Here is a 17,989-nt window from a genome sequence, read left to right on the forward strand (position 1 = left end):
CAGCCACAGCTGGTGGATCCATCAAGCTGAGCTTGCCGCCAATGCCCATTACGTCGCAGGGCGGCAACCTAGCTGCTGTGGGCACCAGGCACTTGGCGGCGAGGCGGGCGCTGCACCTTGAACCTGCAACGGCCGCTGCACACCCAACACCATCGCCAACACCAATAATAGAACCGCCTCACGACACCGGAAACTACGACCTCGTGCTGTCAAATTCCGACCACTAGTTCTACGGATCGTTCTACCTTCCTCACGGTTAAGCCATCGATAAATCGAACCCGCCGAACCACACCCCACGTCTCGAATCTTTCACAATGGCGCAGGGCGACTCGGAGAGAGTGCGCGAGGCTCAGAAGCTAGCCAAGTCGAATCCAAAAAAGGCGGCGGAAATTTACAAGGACATCATTTCGAAGCCGCCATCCGTCAACTCCGATGCTGCGGTCAAGGAATATGAGACAGCCTTGATTAGTTTGGGGGAGCTTTACCGCGACCAGAAGTAGGTGGGCCCGGTTAGGCGATAACAAAGGAGGGAAGCCAAAGAGACGCGAGAGGTCTGACATACGGCGCAGAAACACAGATGAGCTCGCTGAGCTAGTAACCAAGAGCAGGACAGTGCTGTCGTCCTTTGCGAAGGCAAAAACAGCCAAGCTGAGTACGGAGATATTCGTCTTGATGCTTTAGGCGCCCCTCGATTCTAACATAACGTGCCCCACAGTCCGCCAACTCCTCGACCTCTTCGAAGCCATTCCCAACTCTCTCGACATCCAGATTGCCGTTACGAAGTCCTCGATAGAATGGGCCACGTCGGAACGCCGAAGCTTCCTCCGACAAAACCTGGAGACACGCCTCGTGACGCTGTACATGGCGAAGCAATCATACTACGACGCCCTGACCTTGATCAACGGCCTGCTCCGCGAATTGAAGCGCATGGATGACAAGTTAGTATTGGTGGAAGTACAGCTACTCGAGTCACGAGTCTACCACGCACTCGGCAACATCCCCAAGGGTCGGGCGGCGCTCACCAGCGCCCGCACGTCGGCCGCGTCGGTGTATACGCCGCCACTGCTGCAAGCCAACCTCGATATGCAGTCAGGGATGCTTCACGCAGAAGACAAGGACTTCCAGACGGCGTTCAGCTACTTCATCGAGGCGCTAGATGGGTACCACTCACAGGACGAACCGGCCCGGGCGCAGGCGGCATTGCAGTACATGCTCTTGTGCAAGATCATGCTGAACCTGGCGGACGATGTCAACCAGCTGATGACGTCGAAGCAGGCGCTCAAGTACGCGGGCAAGTCGCTCGAGGCTATGAAGGCGATTGCGCGGGCGCACTCGAACCGGTCGCTGGAGGAATACGAGCGGGCACTGGCAGCGTACAAGTACGAGCTGGGCAGTGACGCGTTTGTGCGCAACCACCTGCGGCGGTTGTACGACGCCATGCTGGAACAGAACTTGATCAAGGTCATCGAGCCCTTTAGCCGCGTCGAGATCAACCATATCGCTAAGATGGTGGGGCTCGACACCCAGCAGGTCGAGCGCAAGCTATCGCAGATGATCCTTGACAAGGTCATTATCGGCGTGCTTGACCAGGGCGCCGGCTGCCTGATTATCTTTGACGAGACCCAGCGGGATGATTCGTATGACGCCGCGCTAGCCACCATTGAGAAGCTGAGCAACGTGGTCGACGTGCTTTACACGAACCAGGCGTCGATGCTAGAGTGAGGAAGTGAGTGGGATCTCTGAGGGGGCTCTGTAATCAATACCAGCCGGGGGGAGACAACACGCAAATACATACACTGAGACCTAGAGGAGCGGGCGTGATTGAAACAGTACATCACTTCTGTGGTATCAACTGGTATCAAGTCCCTACATGTATGAATGTCCAAAACGCCGTCCCAAGCAAGTGTCTTGTCCTACCTTGACAGAAACCCCACATGTCCAAGCCTCCCATCATTACGGTCATCATTCATCTCGCCAAAAGGTTATAATACCAACAGTCCGTCCTCCAATGTAGGCAGGTAGTCAACTTGCAGAACCCAACAGGTACGGATCCACCCTATGCTTCGTTGATACTCAACTCGATGAAACCCTACACCAACATCCAAGCCCTGTGCCTCCGAGCAACTCAAAGTTCTCTCTCATGCCAGTCCCTAACTGGCACTAACCCTAATCTCCTCCTCTCCTCACCCACCAACAAGGCAAACACCCGCTTCGCAATTTGCGCTCCATCCCAAAGCCCACTGTGATCACTATCCCTCCGCTCTCCACGCAACGCCTCATCACCAGGATCATCGCCATCATCAACTCCCCACCAATCCCCGAACCGTTCCAAAGACCCAGATCCAGATGCAGACCCAGACCCAGACCGAGACCTAGATAACGACCCAAGTGACGTGGAAGAGCGTTTATCAACAACCCCCCCAGACCTCCGCATCTCATTCAAAAACCCCTCCACCACATCCAAATGCCACCCTTCAATCGCCATCCGTTCCCCCTGCGCCGAAACCAGCTTACCCAGCAGACTGAGGCGCAGGGCCTGTGATTCACGGCCGCTGAGTTGGGACGGCGGTGGCCTTGTTGAGTAGGGGTTGGAGTTGGACTCGGGGTTGGCTAGTTCGAGATTGAGCTGGTGGATACCGCGCTTGCGGGCTTGGAGTAGCTCGTCGAGGCGGAGCCAGTGGGTGCGGGTCCATTTTGTGGTGGGGGGTGGGTGGTCAGGTTGTTGTGGGTGTTGTTGATGGTGGGGTTGTGAATGCCGGGTAGTGTTTTGCTTGTTGGCGGCTGTGCTTGATGTGGGAGTGGCATTGACAACACTCGTAGGGGCATGGTTGGTGAGGCTGGGAATGGTGGTGGTCGTACCTGTGGATGTGGATGACGAAGAAAGCAGTGATGAAGATAGAGGGCGTCGGTGTGGCTTCGGCGATGGAGAGGGTGACGGAGACGGGGATAGAGACAAAGACCGGGAGAGTGACAAGACAGGCGACGCTGAAGACGACGACGCGCGGTTTTCCTTGTCCGCCTCTCCCCTTCTGTCTCCCAGGCTGCCGTTCACCCCCCAGCCCAAGCCCCAACCTTGACTCTGGCCTAGCTCTTGCTGCTTCCCCTTTCCGTCGCCTGTCTCTGTTCCCATTTCCTTCTCCAGTGACAAGCCCGAGCGCTGTGCAGCTCGAGATTGTGCCTGTGCCAATGGGGACAAAGTGCTACTAGTGAACTCGACCACGCGGCCGGGCGTCTTGGGCTTGAGAGGCGAGCGAATGGAGGATTTACCTGGCGGCACGGCACGGTCGGGAAGGGCTTTAAGCGTTGGGGCCACAAAGGCCGATTCCTGATCGTCTTGTTCTTCGTAGTAATCGTCTTCTCGTTCCTGTTGCCGTCCTGGCTGCGGCCGCCCTGAGCGCGATTGCGAGAAGAAAGCTGAGATTTGGGTATTGCGGTTTCCGAAGAGCGAGTTGGATGGTGCGCCGACAGGCTTCGGTTGAAACAGCGCGTTGTTGGTGTTGTCGCGGGCTTCGCGTTGGCGAGGAGTAAAGTTCAGCTTCTGGGGAATATGCCCTAAGTTCTCTTCGTCGAGTGGACTTGCCGGCGAGGAAGCTTGTGGCACGGGCCGAGCAGGAGCAGCGGCAGAACTTGGCTCAGGACTGCTCCGCTCAACACTCTTCCGCACTGTAGAGAACAAATCAACGCTCCGATGACGAGGCCCAATCTCTAGCTGTTTATGCGGGGACTGAGATCGCGATCGCGGTTCCTTGTACTGCGCAAACAAACCATTTCCATTCGACTGCGACCGTTGGGACGCCAAGGTCCGCGGCTTAGGCACAGTGGAATTCGATTCCCCAACCCTAGGCACTGCGGGCGCTCTTGATACACCGTCACCCGGTGCTTGGTCTCCGATACCTGGAAGGAGAGCGGGCGAGGAGAAGAAGTTGGAAAGATCCGGTTTCTTAGGTGGTAAGGGTTTGGCGGGCGTGGGTGCTCGTCGAAGACGATTTTGGGAAAGCATGCTGAACTCTTCGTCCTCGTCCAGCGAGCTGAAACGAACGGGGACTTGTTCCCTTCGGGTTTGAACACTGGTGGTCGGCTGTCCAAATGTCTTGTCCCTTCGGACAGCCCCCGAACCCAAATGCTCCTCCTCGACCCCTTCGCTGTAGTTACGCCGCTGGTTGTCCTCCCCCCACGAGTTCTGCGTAGGAGCTATTTGTAGGGGGTTATTCGGGATATCCCGCTTCGCGAGAGCATGCCTTGGCTTGTGAGGGGTGGGTCGCTGAGCTTCGATGGCCCAGATGTCATCGTCTTCCTCATCTTGGGCATGTTCTTCTCGATGCTCTTCTTCCTCAACCACTTCCTCCCACCCGTTCATAGGCTGGTCAAAGTCAGCACCCGCGGCTAAACGTCCCAACTCGTGCTGTCTTGGGGGTGCCTCCCGAATAAGCGAGCCATGCAAACGCGCGTTATTGGGAACCCCACGTCCACCCGCACCATCGCCACCTAGATCAGGAGACGCCAGCCTTTGTGATTCCCCAGCGGGACTGCCACCCTCCTCTTGCCAACTCATCTCATCCTCATCTCGCACAGCCGCGGTCCCTCTAACTGGTGGACTGCCCGCAGTTATTGCTACACCAGCATTCCGCTCATGACTTCTCCTCGCAGAAGAGCCACTAAACAACATCTTGCGCACGGAATCTGACCCGCAGGAGGCGCTCCTCTCCCTCTGCGAGCCTGGCTCTATCGCATCTGGCCCAAACGGATCATCCATGCGCTCCGCTCCCGAAACGGACACCCGCGTAGGCGAAAGCGACTGCGCGCTGCGAACAATGAAATTCCTCATCTGGCTCAACGGCCCACTAAGCCATGATTTGCGTGATGAGGGAGAAGCCTGTTCCTGCGATAGCGGCTGTGCCTGTGGTTGCGAATAGTGCGGTCGCGTCTGTGACATTGGTGGGGCAGCAGCACCAGAGCCTACTGTACTCCCCGGCGCCGCGGGTGACGGGCTCAACTTGGGCGGTACCGAACCACGGAAGGGACTACCAAGCATGCTATCTCGTTCGGGCGGAGACGGCGGGTCAGAGGTGATGAGCTGGAGGGCCCGGCCTGCCCGGACGATGGGTGACAGTGTCGGGCGGCGTTGTTCGGGTTCAGGCACGGTGAGATGCAGGTGTCGGGCAGTACCCTGGCCAGAGGAAAGGCGAGCGTCACGGCTGCCGCTACCGCTGCCTGAGCTGTTTTTGGTGTTGCGGGACGATGTAAAGGAGCCGGGGAGTCGTTCGGCGGGTGTTTCGGTCGAGTGCCGGCGGATATGCTGTGTGGCGGCGGCCTGAGTGGGGAAGCTGGGGCTTCGCTGTTCGATCGGCGGGGATGAGGGGAGGTCGGCGGCGCTCAAAGAGGTGAGTTGTGGGGGATGGAGCTCGGGTTCGAGGTCGGGTTCAAGGTCAGGATTAGGATCGGGACCGTGTGCTTCGGGCGCGACGGGTAGCGGCGACGGTGTCTCATCAGGTGTCAACATCCTCTTTGTCTCAGAATGGGGGTCGGTGTGGTTCACTCTTGAAGGCCGCTCAATGGAGGGCTGGATATCCTCGACGGCCGCTTGGACTAGCTCATCTTCCACGGGCTGTTCCTCCCGTTGGATTTTCTTCCGGAACCGACGCGGGGTTGCTGCGATTAGGATTTCTTCCGGAATATCGGAGAAGGAATCGTCATAGGCAGTGCTCATATCGTGTTGCTCAGTGTCGGTCTCTTGCGGTCGGTAGGTTGGGGGCTGGTGGAGCGAGGGGGCGAGCTCGGGCTCGGGCGCGGGCACAAGCGATTCGCGGCTGGCTTGCTGGAGGCTCTTCTCAGCCAGTTTTCTAGCCAGTGGCTGGGCCGTAGTCCTGCGGGGGCTCCTTCGCAGCGTTCGTGAGGATGGGGAGGGCGGTGGGAGCTGCAATTGCTCCTGTTCCTGTTCCTGGCGTAGTTGAATATGGTTCCCCCTCGGGGAGTCGACCAAATCGTGCCGAGTCTTGGCCGCGCGCGGGGTTGGCTCACCCGGAAGCTCTTCCTCAACAGGCCGATTCTGGCTCTGCCTCAACGACTCCAGCGCGCCGTTGATAATCAGACTCGTTTCATCACCGAGGTCCTCATGCGCCGGGGCCATCACGCTGGAGTTGGGCTGCATGGATGGTAAAGACCCAATGGAGATCATTGTAAATTCCTCGGCCATCATGGTATTGTCGCCTGGCTCGTCGCCTGGCTCGTCGCCTTGCTCACTAGCCAGTGACCCCCCCTCGCTATGTGAATCCGCTCCCCCACCCATATCCGCCCAACCATATTCTGGATAATCTGACTCATCTCGGGCCAGCTCAGACTCCGGGTCGGGTAGGTAGCTGTGACTCTGCTTCGAAATAGTCGGGGTCGGTTGGTCGGACATGGTTGCGAGCCAAATATCGTCCTCCTCCACGTCCTTGTTGGCCGGTTGCGGTTGTATCGGTAGTGCCACGAAGCTGTCGCCATTTCGGTCTGTAGATTTGGAAGGGCTTTCTTCTCCCAAGCGCGCAATCTCGTCAGCGGTATTAGTTTGTTTCCTTGGTCGCCCTCGTTTACGCGGTTGGCTTGCAGGCGCGCCGTCGCCTTTTGCAGGAGATGTCGCCTTGCGCTTTGTCCCCTTAGCTTGCGCGCCAGAACGCGGTGTCCCAATGTCGGACGTGGGCACGTCCTTAGCCGGCGAAACCGAAACGCGTTCCCCGCTCTTTCGCCCCGCCTTGGCCGGTGTGCCTGGACGTTTTCGTGTTGTTGTCGCAGGTGTACCCGACTTCCGCGGACGACCCCTCCGTCGCGGTGTCGCGGTAGCTGACGCGCCTCCTTCGTCGTCACTCAGGCCACGCAGCGGCACCGATGTCGTGACAATGGTCTCTCGCCGCGGTGTCAGACGTCGCTGCTTCGGAGTGGGGGACTGGAACAGTCGGCGACTAGTGTTGCGCGTGGCCTCGTCTTCGGCCTCGACCGTGACTCGTAGCCTCTGTGGGGTTCGCTCGTTTCCGACATCGAGTTCGAACGTTTGCTTTCGCGGTGACGGTGCAAGGGCCGTGAAGAGGCGTCCGGCAGCCTGGCTCTTCTTCTTGACGGTAGAGGGCGGGACCATAGGCGGACTGAGGATGGGGTCGATCAACGGGTCGGGAGATGAACCGAGATCGAGCGTTATGGTGCGTTCCTCGTCCATCGCGGCATTCCCGCCTTCGCCAGGAGGAGATATAGACAAGAGCAATAAAAAGAAGCCAGACAGAAATTTAAACACTAAAAAAGGCCAAAAAAGGTATAGACAGGGTTCGTCGGTGCCAGCGATCCAAGACGCGACGCAGTCCAAAGTTTCGCGTGTTCGGTATCGATAAGTCAATTGATGCAGGTGGAGGATGCGAGAGCCAATTGCAAAGTCGCTGTGCGGCACCGAAATCCACACCACTTTTGTTTACATGATGCCCCTTTTGGTAAGGTATGCTGCCGACCCGCAACCAATCACCGGCCATTTTCGCTGCGGGGCACGGACCCGATGTGAACCGTTGAAAGGGAAAAGGTTGTCCCGCACTTGGCCGTTGAGCCCCGCCCTGCATTTAGTTAAGAGCTGTCGGCTTAGTTATTCTCCATGGCACTTGGGACGACTACTCGATCTCGGTCTTCAGAGCGAAACCTCGAGGTCCCTTTGAGTATACACTATTTGTTACCCCGGGTTTACTTTATTAATCAGCAGTTTTTTGGCAACCATTACGATGCCCATGACAAATGAAACCTTGGATGACATCGATATGTGTTACATAACGCCCTTCCACTGCGGTCTGTATTTTTGGCAGTTCACATGGACAACCATTTCGCCCTGGCTATGACATGGTCAATTGCGCAACCGGCACTCGGAAGCACGTTGCCGTCACGGGCGCGATTCCATCTCGCGAGTCGGAGGAACTGCTTGGAAATATTGTATTATCAATTCACACCCACAGACGGAGTATATATACATGAATGATAACTATTCACATCAAGTCCCCGTTTCAGCATCAGTCTTCCACTTCCTATCTAGTGACATCTACTTCAAGCACTTGTCTCGTTCTGTCCGATCCTGTTCAGTCCACTCTGAAGCAACATCACCTTCACCACCTACGCCAGTTACAACAATTGCCTCCATCTCCTTCAACACAATGGCCATCACCCACATCCCGCCCCGCGGTGACGTCGTCACCGACCTCAACTTCTACTCCCCGCCCGCCGACGGCTCCGCTCCTTGGAACCTAGCCGGTGATGTTCCCCCGGGTGTGACCCCGCGTAACTACGGTCAAGAGGCCCATCAGGTCGTGATTCACGATGCCCGCGGCCAAGAGAAGAATTTCACGCTCGACCACGACGCCTTCCAGATCCTGACCAACCAACCGCCCTCCGCAGAGAAGGACTTTACGGACGACGAGTCGATCAAAAAGAACTACTACCCGGAGGTGGAGAAATTGCTGCTAGATGCCGTGCCCGGCGCGAACAAGGTTATCATCTTTGACCGTAAGCTCATCTTTTCTTTCTCGCTTTCAACTCCATCCCCCCTTTTTTTTTCACAAGTCTAGCTCCGTACTGACCATCGCCCAGACACCATCCGCCGCCCCAATAGCACCCGCGGCCCCGTGCCACGCGTACACATCGACCAAACAGCACACTCCACCGCCAATCGTGTCCGTCGACATGCCGCCTCTGAGTCTGAAGCCGAGGACCTGCTCTCAAACTCGCGCTACCGCATCATCAACGTCTGGCGTCCCCTCAACGCTTCGCCCATTGAATCCTCCCCGCTGGCCTATGCCTCGTCAGCCACGCTACTCGACACCGACGTCATCCCCGTCGAGCACCGTTACCCAGCTAGTGCAGGTGGGTATGTGGGCCAGACGGCGGCGATCCGGCATAATGAAGGGCAGAAGTGGTATTACTTGAGTGGGATGACTGGGGCGGAGCGGATTTTGCTGGAGTGCTTTGACAGTGACTCGTTGAAGGAGGACAACGTCAAGGTGAAGGGGGGACGGGTGCCGCACACGGCGTTTGAAGACCCGAGGACGAGGGAGGGAGCAGAGCCGAGGGAGAGTATTGAGGTGCGGGCATTGGTTTTTGGGGCGTAGTCCCTGATTTTTCTCTCTTTCTCCTTTGCCTTCACTTGGTGTTTGTTCAATCATCATTCATTTAGCATTGCTTTGGGTTTACGATCATGGGTTGGACAGCATAGTACTCGGACGGTGTGCATTAACTAGAAAGCTGCTTCAGACTGGGTGAGCAAAGAAATACTACTGTATTGGGACATAAAGCGTCGGGTATAAATCAAAACTATCCAAGCAAAAAAAGTACATGTCAGGCGCAAACGCCTTTTGCCATTGCCACGGCTGTGCAAGTACCGGATGGCCATCATCCTCCATCCACCCCGTATATCATGATTGGATAGAAGAAAACAGGAAAAAGAAGAACACCGTGCCGTAAGCTAGGAGGGCGCTGATACCTGCGCTACCGAGGGGGAGGAAGAAGCGGAAACGCCTGATACTGTGATAGAAAAATAAAGATGCATGCCCGGAGTGCCTGAATGACCACCTCCACTATTGTTGTCGTAACCATTCCTGTTTTCTTACTCTCCGGTTTTGTATCGCCCACCGGCTAGCCCCCACGCCCACCCCGTCCCCCTTTACGACTACTCGTCCTACTCATCGGCACCCCGTTCGCACTCGATTGTCGGCTCATAGACACGCCTCCAAGCACCGCCCCCTTAGCTGGCGATGGGCCGGGCGTCCCGCCATAACCGGGCTTGGGCGTTGCTGCGCGCTCCGACATAACCGGTTCGACGGTATCAGACAAGATCGGCAACCCCAACTGCTTGCGGACCTGGTTCTCTGACGGCCGTTCTCCCTGGAGGTACGCGACGAACCGCGCATCCTGGGCTGGCATGGACGCCGCCTCCAGCAGCTTGCGACTGCCGTTCTCTACTGAAAAATTGGACCCCACGCCGTGCGTGTCGTCGTACTGCCGAAGCGCTTGCATGACCAACAGGTCGCTCTGCGAATCCTCGGAGCTAAGCATGGTTGGTACGTTATACTCCAGCTTGCTAGCCTTAGTATAGGTTGACGGAAAGGTCGGCGGTAATTTTGGGTCTGACGCTAACATGCGGTCAAAGTTACCCTGGAAGTCAAAATTGGCGAGCATCTCCATGCCAATGAGCTTGTCGTCGAGAAAGTTCGGGTTGTTAGCGCCTCCTCTGGCGCTGCGAGTGGCATGCGACACATTCCGCTCCATCATGGGCGCCGAAGGGATTGAGTCCGAATCATCTTCGTTATTGTCGCCAGCACCAGAGTCACTGCTGTCCGAGGACTTGATCGGCCGGCCGTTCTCGTCAAGCTTGGGCTTATGGGTAAGGATGTACTTGCGAGCCGCCAGGGTCGCTGCACTAGACGCCATCCCCAGCTCCTTATCTGTGAATAGCTTGTCGAGGCTGTATACGGTGCCCGTGGCCTTGCGCGTAGCTAGACGATCGGTCTGCCAGAGCGGCGTCGTGACGGTGGGATCCAGTACCCTCCGTTGGGGCGCAGGCGAACCGTCGTCATCGTTATTGTTATTCAGTCGCTTCCTCTTCTTGCCTTCAAAAGTCATGTCCTCAATCTCTCGCCTTTGCCGCGTGGCCCGCTTGCCGTGCGCACCCCCTGGGCTTGCGGGATTGGTGATGCTAAACTGGTTGGGGTGCAGTAGCAGGGCCGAGGCGTCCGATATCTCGAGGGCTTCCTTCTCCTTGTTCAATCGGGATTTTTTGCTCAGGATCACGTTGATCAATCGGTCGCGGAGCGTCTGCGACAATGCCCGGTACTCTCGGTTGGCCGTTTCCGCTTTAAAAGCGTGTGTCGTGAGGTATTCGGAGGTTTTCTTCTCGTGGTCAAACTACGTAGTGGGCATGCCGATTAGCAATCCGACTAGTCTGCTAATCCACAAGGCAAGGGAGTGGGGAAAAAAAGTGCCAGAAAGTATCACACACCTTGTATTTTGTCAAGGCGTAGTCGCGCTCCTCAACCAAGTCTTGGATGTTCTCCATCCATTGAGAAAACCTCGGCCCGGCTCGGTCGAGCAGCGTCTGTGGCCCAGGCTGGCCATCGGCGTCTCCGTTAAGCTGGTGCAGCCTCTGTTGGTCTTGCTCAAAGTTGTCCAAGGGCCGGTCAACGTAAGGGTCCACCCTCATAACCAATGTTGTATCAATCTGTATCTTGTGCAGTTGCTCGCGAAACACCTGGTCCTTGTCCTTGTTGAGCTTATCCGAGAGAGAGGCCAGGCGGTCGGCAAGCATCTGGCGGCGCTTGTCACGCTTGGACTGAGGGGGCGGAGAGCCGTTGGCGCGACGGTCTACCCGGTGGGCGGCGGGAGCCTCGGTCATAATGGCGTCTGTTGTCGCCATTTCGTGAGAAATAAAATTGAAAACTCGGTGGTGTTGTAGGTTCCGGTCGAGGGGAGTGCCTGGGGCACGAGACGAGGACGGAGAGTAAAACCAGGCGAATAAGTGAGCGAACGGGAAATGGTTTGCTCGGGGCAGTGTGTGTTGTGAGGTCAAATCTTATAAAGGGAGTTTGGGGTGCAAGACATATAACGGTACATCTTTTGCTGTCGAGGTGTGTTCAAGTTGGAAAAGAAAGGTTCTGTGGGCGTTTGTCATTTCTGCTCGGGATGCAGAAGAGAGAATAACGGCCTGCAGGAGAATCACTTGCCCACAGCGCAGGTCCCGACAACCGGCTCGAGCCAGCGCGCCGGCACAAGGCCTGACAAACGGCGTTGTGGCTGCCGCTGTGGTCTGACGCTCAGGTGTGGCTTGCAGGTGGCCTATTAGCCAATCAGGTACAGCTGTGGTGAAGGGGAATGGGTCCGTAGTGGGGTCGGTTCTTCAAGCGACGGCCTCTGTGGAACCTAGCACGGGCATCCTGTCAGGCAACTGCAATTGGCATCGACTCACAGAACCTGCCCGTCTCACAGCAAAGCTCCATATTTCGATATTTCGACGCAAGGCACCATGCAGAAACAAAACGGCCGAAGCGACATTTGAGACAACACGACTCGGGACCCGAAAACCGCCCGTATAAGCTTTTTTGCCAACGAAACGCCAATGTGCTGGTACAAACCCACAGAGAAATCGATCAGCTCATGACGCGGGGCCCGTAGCCCGTTGAAAATAAACGCCCGTAATGGAGAATCTCACCATTTCCGACGCCCCTCCCCCGCCTCTGCAACACCACGCCGGCGTCGGCGGCCAGGGGGGGATGCCGCCCATTCTCGGCCGCCCCCCTCCGCCTCTCCAGCAGCTGCCGGCGCAGATGTTTACTACCGCGGCCCAACTGCTGGACCTAACCGATAGTGAGCGAGATATGTACCATCGTGTTGGAGGGAAGGCACAACTGACCCCCGCATCCAGAAAAACTCATGGTTGCACTTCGTGATGGGCGCAAGCTTGTGGGTATTCTGCGCAGCTGGGACCAGTTCGGTAGGAGCCACCACAGGGGGAGCTAAGAAGCAAGGAGGTAGAGGGAGTAGTTGTCTGAGTTAACACCCTCGATGCAGCAAACCTAGTACTGCAGTCCACTAAGGAGAGGATATTCGTGGCCCCAGAGACGGCGCCCGACCAGCCGCGAGGTCTGTACGCGGATATCGATCGTGGATTGTTCCTCGTGCGCGGCGAGAACGTGCTGCTGCTAGGCGAAATCGACCTTGACAAGGAGGACGACGCGCCCCCGGGTTATGACCTGGCCGAAGTCGAGCTTGTGCAGACACTATCGAAGAAGCGCAAGCAGCAAGATAAGGCGAAGGAAAAGCAGAAAGTAAAGATGCTCTCTAAGGAAGGGTTTGAGGGCGAGAACGTAGGCGAGGTTCTGTTGTGATGGGATTTTGACACCGATGGTGGACGGGGGACAGGGAGGACTAAGGGGGGCGGAGGAGGCCAAGAAAAGAGGGAAACGGCGGTTTGGAAGCAGAATATTGTGAAATGCTCTCCGACCGCTCCATGGAGTTTGGGGGCACGAGGCCCACAAGAATCATAGGGACATAATCCCAACACAGGTTCAAGCTATGACGCAAAATCGCAACGATGGTATTCTTAGCGCCAAGCTATCGGGGAGATAGCTAACCACTGTTTACTACCATTTTCGCTATAAACAGCTCGAAAAGAGGTATTGTTTCCAGTCCTACAGGACTAGCCTAGTCGCCAGTCTTATGCCCATTATAACGCCGGGTAACCACTTCGACATGCACATCCTTTTGCGATGACTTGGGCCAATGCCGTTCCAAGGCTTCGCTACCATCCAACCTACTCCCCATCATTGCCGTTACTACAAGCGATGAAGCCGAGTTGGGGAAATACGGTGCCAGTGCGGTTGATCCTCCCACCGGGTACCGAGCATCGTCAAACCGAAAGATGGCGTGCAGCAAGTGCTCGACCACCCACTCCACGTCTCCCAACCTCAGCGAGCTCATCGCCAGCATGGAAGATCCCTAGCCATACGAATAGTCCAGGCCCAATACCCCCCCAATCATGCGCGCTGTCATGCTTATGGTACCGAGATCTAGTTTTTGATTACCCCTGAATCTCGGTGACGGTAAGGATACCGTGTGGCTTTTCGAGCAAAGCAGAGACTTACGCCATTACAACCGTCTACAGGGCGTAGACATATGGATACAATTTCATTAAAAAACATGCCTGCAAGGAACGTGAGGCGACTAGTGATTAGGAGTTTTAAGCCGGTAAATTGGAGTGAAGGTGTTGTTAAGAAGGTTGAGGCCGGGGACTGGATTTGTATCGAAACTACCACTCGGAAGCGCCGACAGAAACATGCCTGCGGTACTCCTATAAGTATCTAGCTACCCTCACAGTAAATGACAAAGTTGAAAAAACCAAGGGGAAAGGGTGCAATTAGCCAGCCCTAGCTGAATAAACAAATGCTTTGTGATGGTGAAACCCTGGGCCGTTTGACAAGATGGAAACTCGAGCAACAGGCTGGCAACAGCGCTCAAACTTGTTAGAAGGAGGTATCCCATGACCAGGCGCCTCCATTCGTGTAGAGAGACGGAAGATTTTATTTATTTGTGAGGACGTTTCTGAAAACAGCAAATGCAGTGGAATGTCACATTTCCATGCCCCTAATTCGCGTCGTTGGCCCCGCCAAACCGGGGCGCTGCCCCCCTGTCACGCCGCTGCGGGCAGCCCAGCGGACGTAAACAACACTCTGGGGCAGGTGCCCGTTGCTGGCCATGTCGCATCGATGCACCTTTGTTGACTTTCGACTTCAACCGACCCGCTAATCCATAGCAGCAACGTCGTCCTCCGGCGGAATATTCTCATCGCCCACCATACGATATCCTCCAACCCCAATTTTACTCCAAACTTTTATTTCTCTTCACAACATCGGTGCGCATTTTCCTCCTCCCCCTTGACTCCGCCTGTGGAGTGGGTGCTCCTGAGATCCGATTGCTCAGCTGCGTCATAACAAGAGCTGCCCCGCTAACGCAGGTCCTTGGTCCGGGACCCCTTCAGTTCAGGAAATAGTGCCATACTTTCTGAAAGCCTGGGTCCCTAGATCTACTTGACCATGAGTTCCTTTCTTACGACCGTGTGAGTTCTTTGTTAATTTCCCTATTGCAAGCGAAGCAAATCTTCACCATGGAAACGCGCAGATTGTACCCCTCCCCCGTTACCCTGTCCTCGAACCCACACCTTTGGTGTTTTGAACCCCGATATTGCCTACGCTTGGGCGCGTCACATGCAGCGACCAGTTACGCCGAAAAGATGTCAGCTAACATGCGCGTGAAAACAGCAACGCTCGGACGAAGAACCAGTTTCGGCCGCGGGGCCCCGGCAAAGGCGGCGCAACGAGTTACCAGCTTCGCCAGTATGCAGAGGCTACGCTTGGTGGTGGCAGCTTGCGTAAGGTGGTGAAGTTGCCTGAGGGCGAGGACGAGAATGAGTGGTTGGCTGTCAACAGTACGTCGTATATTGAGATTTGTTCGCGCCAATTGTGGAGAATTCAAGCTGATACCCCCAAGTGGTGGATTTCTACAACCAGATCAACCTGCTTTATGGCGCCATTACCGAATTCTGCTCGCCGCAGTCATGCCCCGAGATGAAGGCCACGGACGAGTACGTTACGAAACATGCGGGAACAACAAATGGGCTGCAAGCTGATGTGTTAGGTTCGAATACTTGTGGCAGGACTCCGAAAACTACAAGCGACCGACAAAGATGCCGGCACCGGCGTACATTGAACAGCTGATGTCTTGGGTTCAGGGCAGCATTGACAACGAGGCTGTCCTGCCGAGTCGGATCGGTAAGACACCAACCAACCCGGGTTGAAACACAAACCGTAGGGCTGCAAGGCCAACATCGCAGAGACTGACAGGCGTTGAACAATAGGTGTGCCGTTCCCCAAGTCGTTCCCTGCGCTGGTGCGCCAAATCTTCAAGCGCATGTACCGTGTCTACGCCCATATCTACTGCCACCACTATGCGGTCATCCACGAGCTCGGCCTTGAGCCACACTTGAACACGAGTTTCAAGCAGTACGTGCTCTTCATCGACGAGCACAGCCTTGCCAGTGGCAAGGACTACTGGGGCCCCTTAGGCGATCTGGTCGATAGCATGCTGCGTAGCGACTGAACCGTTGTGTTGACGTTGATTCTTTTCCTCCTCTTCTCGTGCTTTGAGATACCGGCTTGTTGGAGGTTTCTCTGCATAACGGCGTTTTGGGATTTGTCGTTCCGTGATACGATCAGGATTCAAGGGAAGAGCTTTGTCTGGGTAGAAGGAGCATACGGGACTTTACGGACGGTAATATGGGGTTATGGTTCGGTGCCATTGCATGGCTCGCGGTGCCTCGGTGTTTTTGGAAGGGCGGTCTTCTTGTAGGAATTACTGTGAAGAAATAGTGAATGCAGTTGGTTTTTTTGAGTTGATTCCAACCTCTTCCAAGCGATAGTAATGGCCAAGGCAAAGCGTGGTATTGAGAAACAAAAAAATGGGCCGTCTGAATCCCGGGCAGGTTCGTACCAGACGCCAAGACCTTATTTCTGACCCGGTCCCGCCCGCCAGCTGCCAGCTGCCTCAGGCCACAAACCGGATTGCCGAAGCCCAGTCTGAAAACTGAACTGGAGCTCGCTTCACGACACCTCGAGGCCCTCGCATCGCACCGCAACCTACCCCGACTACTAGTCACCATGTTTTCGCGACAGGCATTACTGCGCTCCGCGTGGGTGGCCGCTCCCCAGCGTGCTTTCCTCGGCCAGACCCGTACCTTTGCCGCAGCGCCTGCCAGCGACAAGGTCAAGCCCCCGGTCACCCTCTTCGGCCTCGACGGCACATATGCCACTGCTCTGGTATGCGCCCGCCACCCCTCTCAATTGGATATATCGTCGGTCTATGGGGTTGGTCAACGGATGGGTGGATTGATGGATTGGCTTGGGCGGTTCAATTGCATGAACAAGGAAACAGGCGAAAGGAATAATAGCAACAAGCGACTAACCTGCGTCATTTTGCCTTTTGTGCCAACAATAGTACACGGCCGCCGTCAAGACCTCCTCGCTCGAACCCACCGCCCGGGGCCTCGCCGCCCTCGGCAGCCTGATCAAGAAGGACAGCCACCTCGTCACCATCCTTGAGGCCCCGACACTGTCCGCCGCCGACAAGACCGCCGTCGTGACCGAGTTGCAGAAAAACGCCGGTGCCTCCGGCGAAACCGTCAAGAACTTCCTCACCACCCTGGCCGAGAACAACCGCCTTGGCCTCCTACCCGGTGTCTGCACCAAGTTCAACGAGCTCATGAGCGCAGCTCGCGGCGAGGTTGAGTTGGTCGTTACTAGCGCGCAGGTAGGTAGATATCGATGGTTATATTGTGAGGAGATAAAGGCCTGCGACAGCAGGACATGCGGTGTTGATTGCTGACGGATTCATTCACTGCAATAGCCCCTTGACAACCGGACTCTCTCTCGCCTTGAGGCTGCCGTCTCCAAGTCGAGCTACGTCGGCGCTGGCAAGAAGCTCAAGGTCAAGAACACCGTATGTTTCAGACAGCTACCCCTCCCTTAACCCGACTTTTCATCTCTGACCACGCAACACAGGTGAACCCCGACATCGTCGGCGGTCTCGTCGTCGAGGTCGGCGACAGGACAATTGACCTTAGCGTCTCGTCCAAGCTTGCCAAGCTCAACAAGCTGCTCACTGACACTCTGTAAATTTAAAACTTCTTTTGTAGCAATGGAACTACGTTGAGCGAGGAGCCTGGCGTGCAAGCGAGAGGCTGAGAGAGAACGAGTGGAAGATATGGAGTGGAAGTGGTGGAGAGAGAGATGGGGAGAGGCCCGAACTATCGGGTACGTCGACTTTGACGATCGAATGCCTATCTAGACTCTGTGTACATGAGCATAATAAATGCCGTTTTTTATGACCACCCTGCCCAAACAATGTTGGTAGAGGCCGTCCCATCCTCCTCGCCCATAGATGGCCCAGTTCCCATAGTGAGGGTACGTTGGATCAAGCAAGAGTTTTTTTTTACCGTCATAAGTTGGCGCGAGCAGCAAGTTGATATGAATTCTGACATGACCTACGTGCCACCGGTTCGTTCTCAATCCATAGTTCGGCCAGAAACCTATCTCTTCCGAAACTTGCCCGCAACTGGAGCAAAACTAAATCCTTTCGCGCCCTGCCCATCATTTTGTTTTGAATCGCCCATCCCGAGTCTTTTCACTCCTTTTTGAACACACTGAACTCACATAACCACTCACCCCTTTTGTCCCTCAACCGAAGGGGGCCGACCTGGTTACAAACAAAACGGGCAAAAGTTTTAAGACTCATTCCTTTCGGAAACACAGAAGGCATAACCATAAAATTTGACTAAACGGCAAAAGATGAAGATAATAACCATGCGTCAGCCGCGAATCGAACGCGGGGCCCATCGATGGCAACGATGGATTTTACCACTAAACCACTGACGCTTGATAAATATTCAGGC

The 17,989-nt window shown here is 55.8% G+C and overlaps 7 protein-coding genes and 1 non-coding gene across 8 annotated transcripts; 4 read left to right on the top strand and 4 right to left on the bottom strand.

Annotated features, from left to right (window-relative positions):
• Nucleotides 1–314: 314 nt before the first annotated feature.
• On the top strand, nucleotides 315–1,722 carry C8A04DRAFT_36895 (uncharacterized protein; the record flags this gene model as incomplete). Its single annotated transcript, XM_062783686.1, has 3 exons — nucleotides 315–496; nucleotides 570–652; nucleotides 716–1,722. The coding sequence occupies 3 exons, from the start codon at nucleotides 315–317 to the stop codon at nucleotides 1,720–1,722; spliced, it is 1,272 nt and encodes a 423-aa protein (XP_062637426.1).
• A 403-nt stretch (nucleotides 1,723–2,125) lies between these two features.
• C8A04DRAFT_11833 (uncharacterized protein) lies at nucleotides 2,126–7,189 on the bottom strand (the record flags this gene model as incomplete). The annotated part of the gene is made up of 5 exons (XM_062777110.1): nucleotides 2,126–2,275; nucleotides 2,417–2,786; nucleotides 2,877–3,021; nucleotides 3,079–4,537; nucleotides 4,676–7,189. 5 exons carry the CDS (start codon nucleotides 7,187–7,189, stop codon nucleotides 2,126–2,128), a joined length of 4,638 nt encoding a protein of 1,545 aa, XP_062637427.1.
• A 967-nt stretch (nucleotides 7,190–8,156) lies between these two features.
• C8A04DRAFT_28172 (uncharacterized protein) lies at nucleotides 8,157–9,107 on the top strand (the record flags this gene model as incomplete). The annotated part of the gene is made up of 2 exons (XM_062780551.1): nucleotides 8,157–8,505; nucleotides 8,590–9,107. The coding sequence occupies 2 exons, from the start codon at nucleotides 8,157–8,159 to the stop codon at nucleotides 9,105–9,107; spliced, it is 867 nt and encodes a 288-aa protein (XP_062637428.1).
• Nucleotides 9,108–9,630: 523 nt separating this feature from the next.
• On the bottom strand, nucleotides 9,631–11,407 carry C8A04DRAFT_11758 (Sds3-like-domain-containing protein; the record flags this gene model as incomplete). The annotated part of the gene is made up of 2 exons (XM_062777086.1): nucleotides 9,631–10,899; nucleotides 10,994–11,407. 2 exons carry the CDS (start codon nucleotides 11,405–11,407, stop codon nucleotides 9,631–9,633), a joined length of 1,683 nt encoding a protein of 560 aa, XP_062637429.1.
• Nucleotides 11,408–12,185: 778 nt separating this feature from the next.
• On the top strand, nucleotides 12,186–12,875 carry C8A04DRAFT_28174 (uncharacterized protein; the record flags this gene model as incomplete). Its single annotated transcript, XM_062780552.1, has 3 exons — nucleotides 12,186–12,354; nucleotides 12,413–12,481; nucleotides 12,559–12,875. The coding sequence occupies 3 exons, from the start codon at nucleotides 12,186–12,188 to the stop codon at nucleotides 12,873–12,875; spliced, it is 555 nt and encodes a 184-aa protein (XP_062637430.1).
• A 316-nt stretch (nucleotides 12,876–13,191) lies between these two features.
• C8A04DRAFT_28175 (uncharacterized protein) lies at nucleotides 13,192–13,467 on the bottom strand (the record flags this gene model as incomplete). The annotated part of the gene is made up of 1 exon (XM_062780553.1): nucleotides 13,192–13,467. The coding sequence occupies one exon, from the start codon at nucleotides 13,465–13,467 to the stop codon at nucleotides 13,192–13,194; it is 276 nt and encodes a 91-aa protein (XP_062637431.1).
• A 1,112-nt stretch (nucleotides 13,468–14,579) lies between these two features.
• On the top strand, nucleotides 14,580–17,213 carry C8A04DRAFT_36900 (Mob1/phocein; the record flags this gene model as incomplete). Its single annotated transcript, XM_062783687.1, has 9 exons — nucleotides 14,580–14,602; nucleotides 14,805–14,971; nucleotides 15,034–15,127; nucleotides 15,181–15,314; nucleotides 15,401–15,631; nucleotides 16,195–16,358; nucleotides 16,537–16,848; nucleotides 16,945–17,037; nucleotides 17,100–17,213. The coding sequence occupies 9 exons, from the start codon at nucleotides 14,580–14,582 to the stop codon at nucleotides 17,211–17,213; spliced, it is 1,332 nt and encodes a 443-aa protein (XP_062637432.1).
• A 688-nt stretch (nucleotides 17,214–17,901) lies between these two features.
• C8A04DRAFT_t65 lies at nucleotides 17,902–17,972 on the bottom strand. Its single transcript has one exon. It is a non-coding gene; the product is annotated as a tRNA-Gly (tRNA).
• Between the last annotated feature and the right edge of the window lie 17 nt (nucleotides 17,973–17,989).

Source organism: Dichotomopilus funicola (assembly GCF_033296635.1).
Source record: "Dichotomopilus funicola strain CBS 141.50 unplaced genomic scaffold C8A04scaffold_27, whole genome shotgun sequence".
Lineage (NCBI taxonomy): Eukaryota > Fungi > Ascomycota > Sordariomycetes > Sordariales > Chaetomiaceae > Dichotomopilus > Dichotomopilus funicola.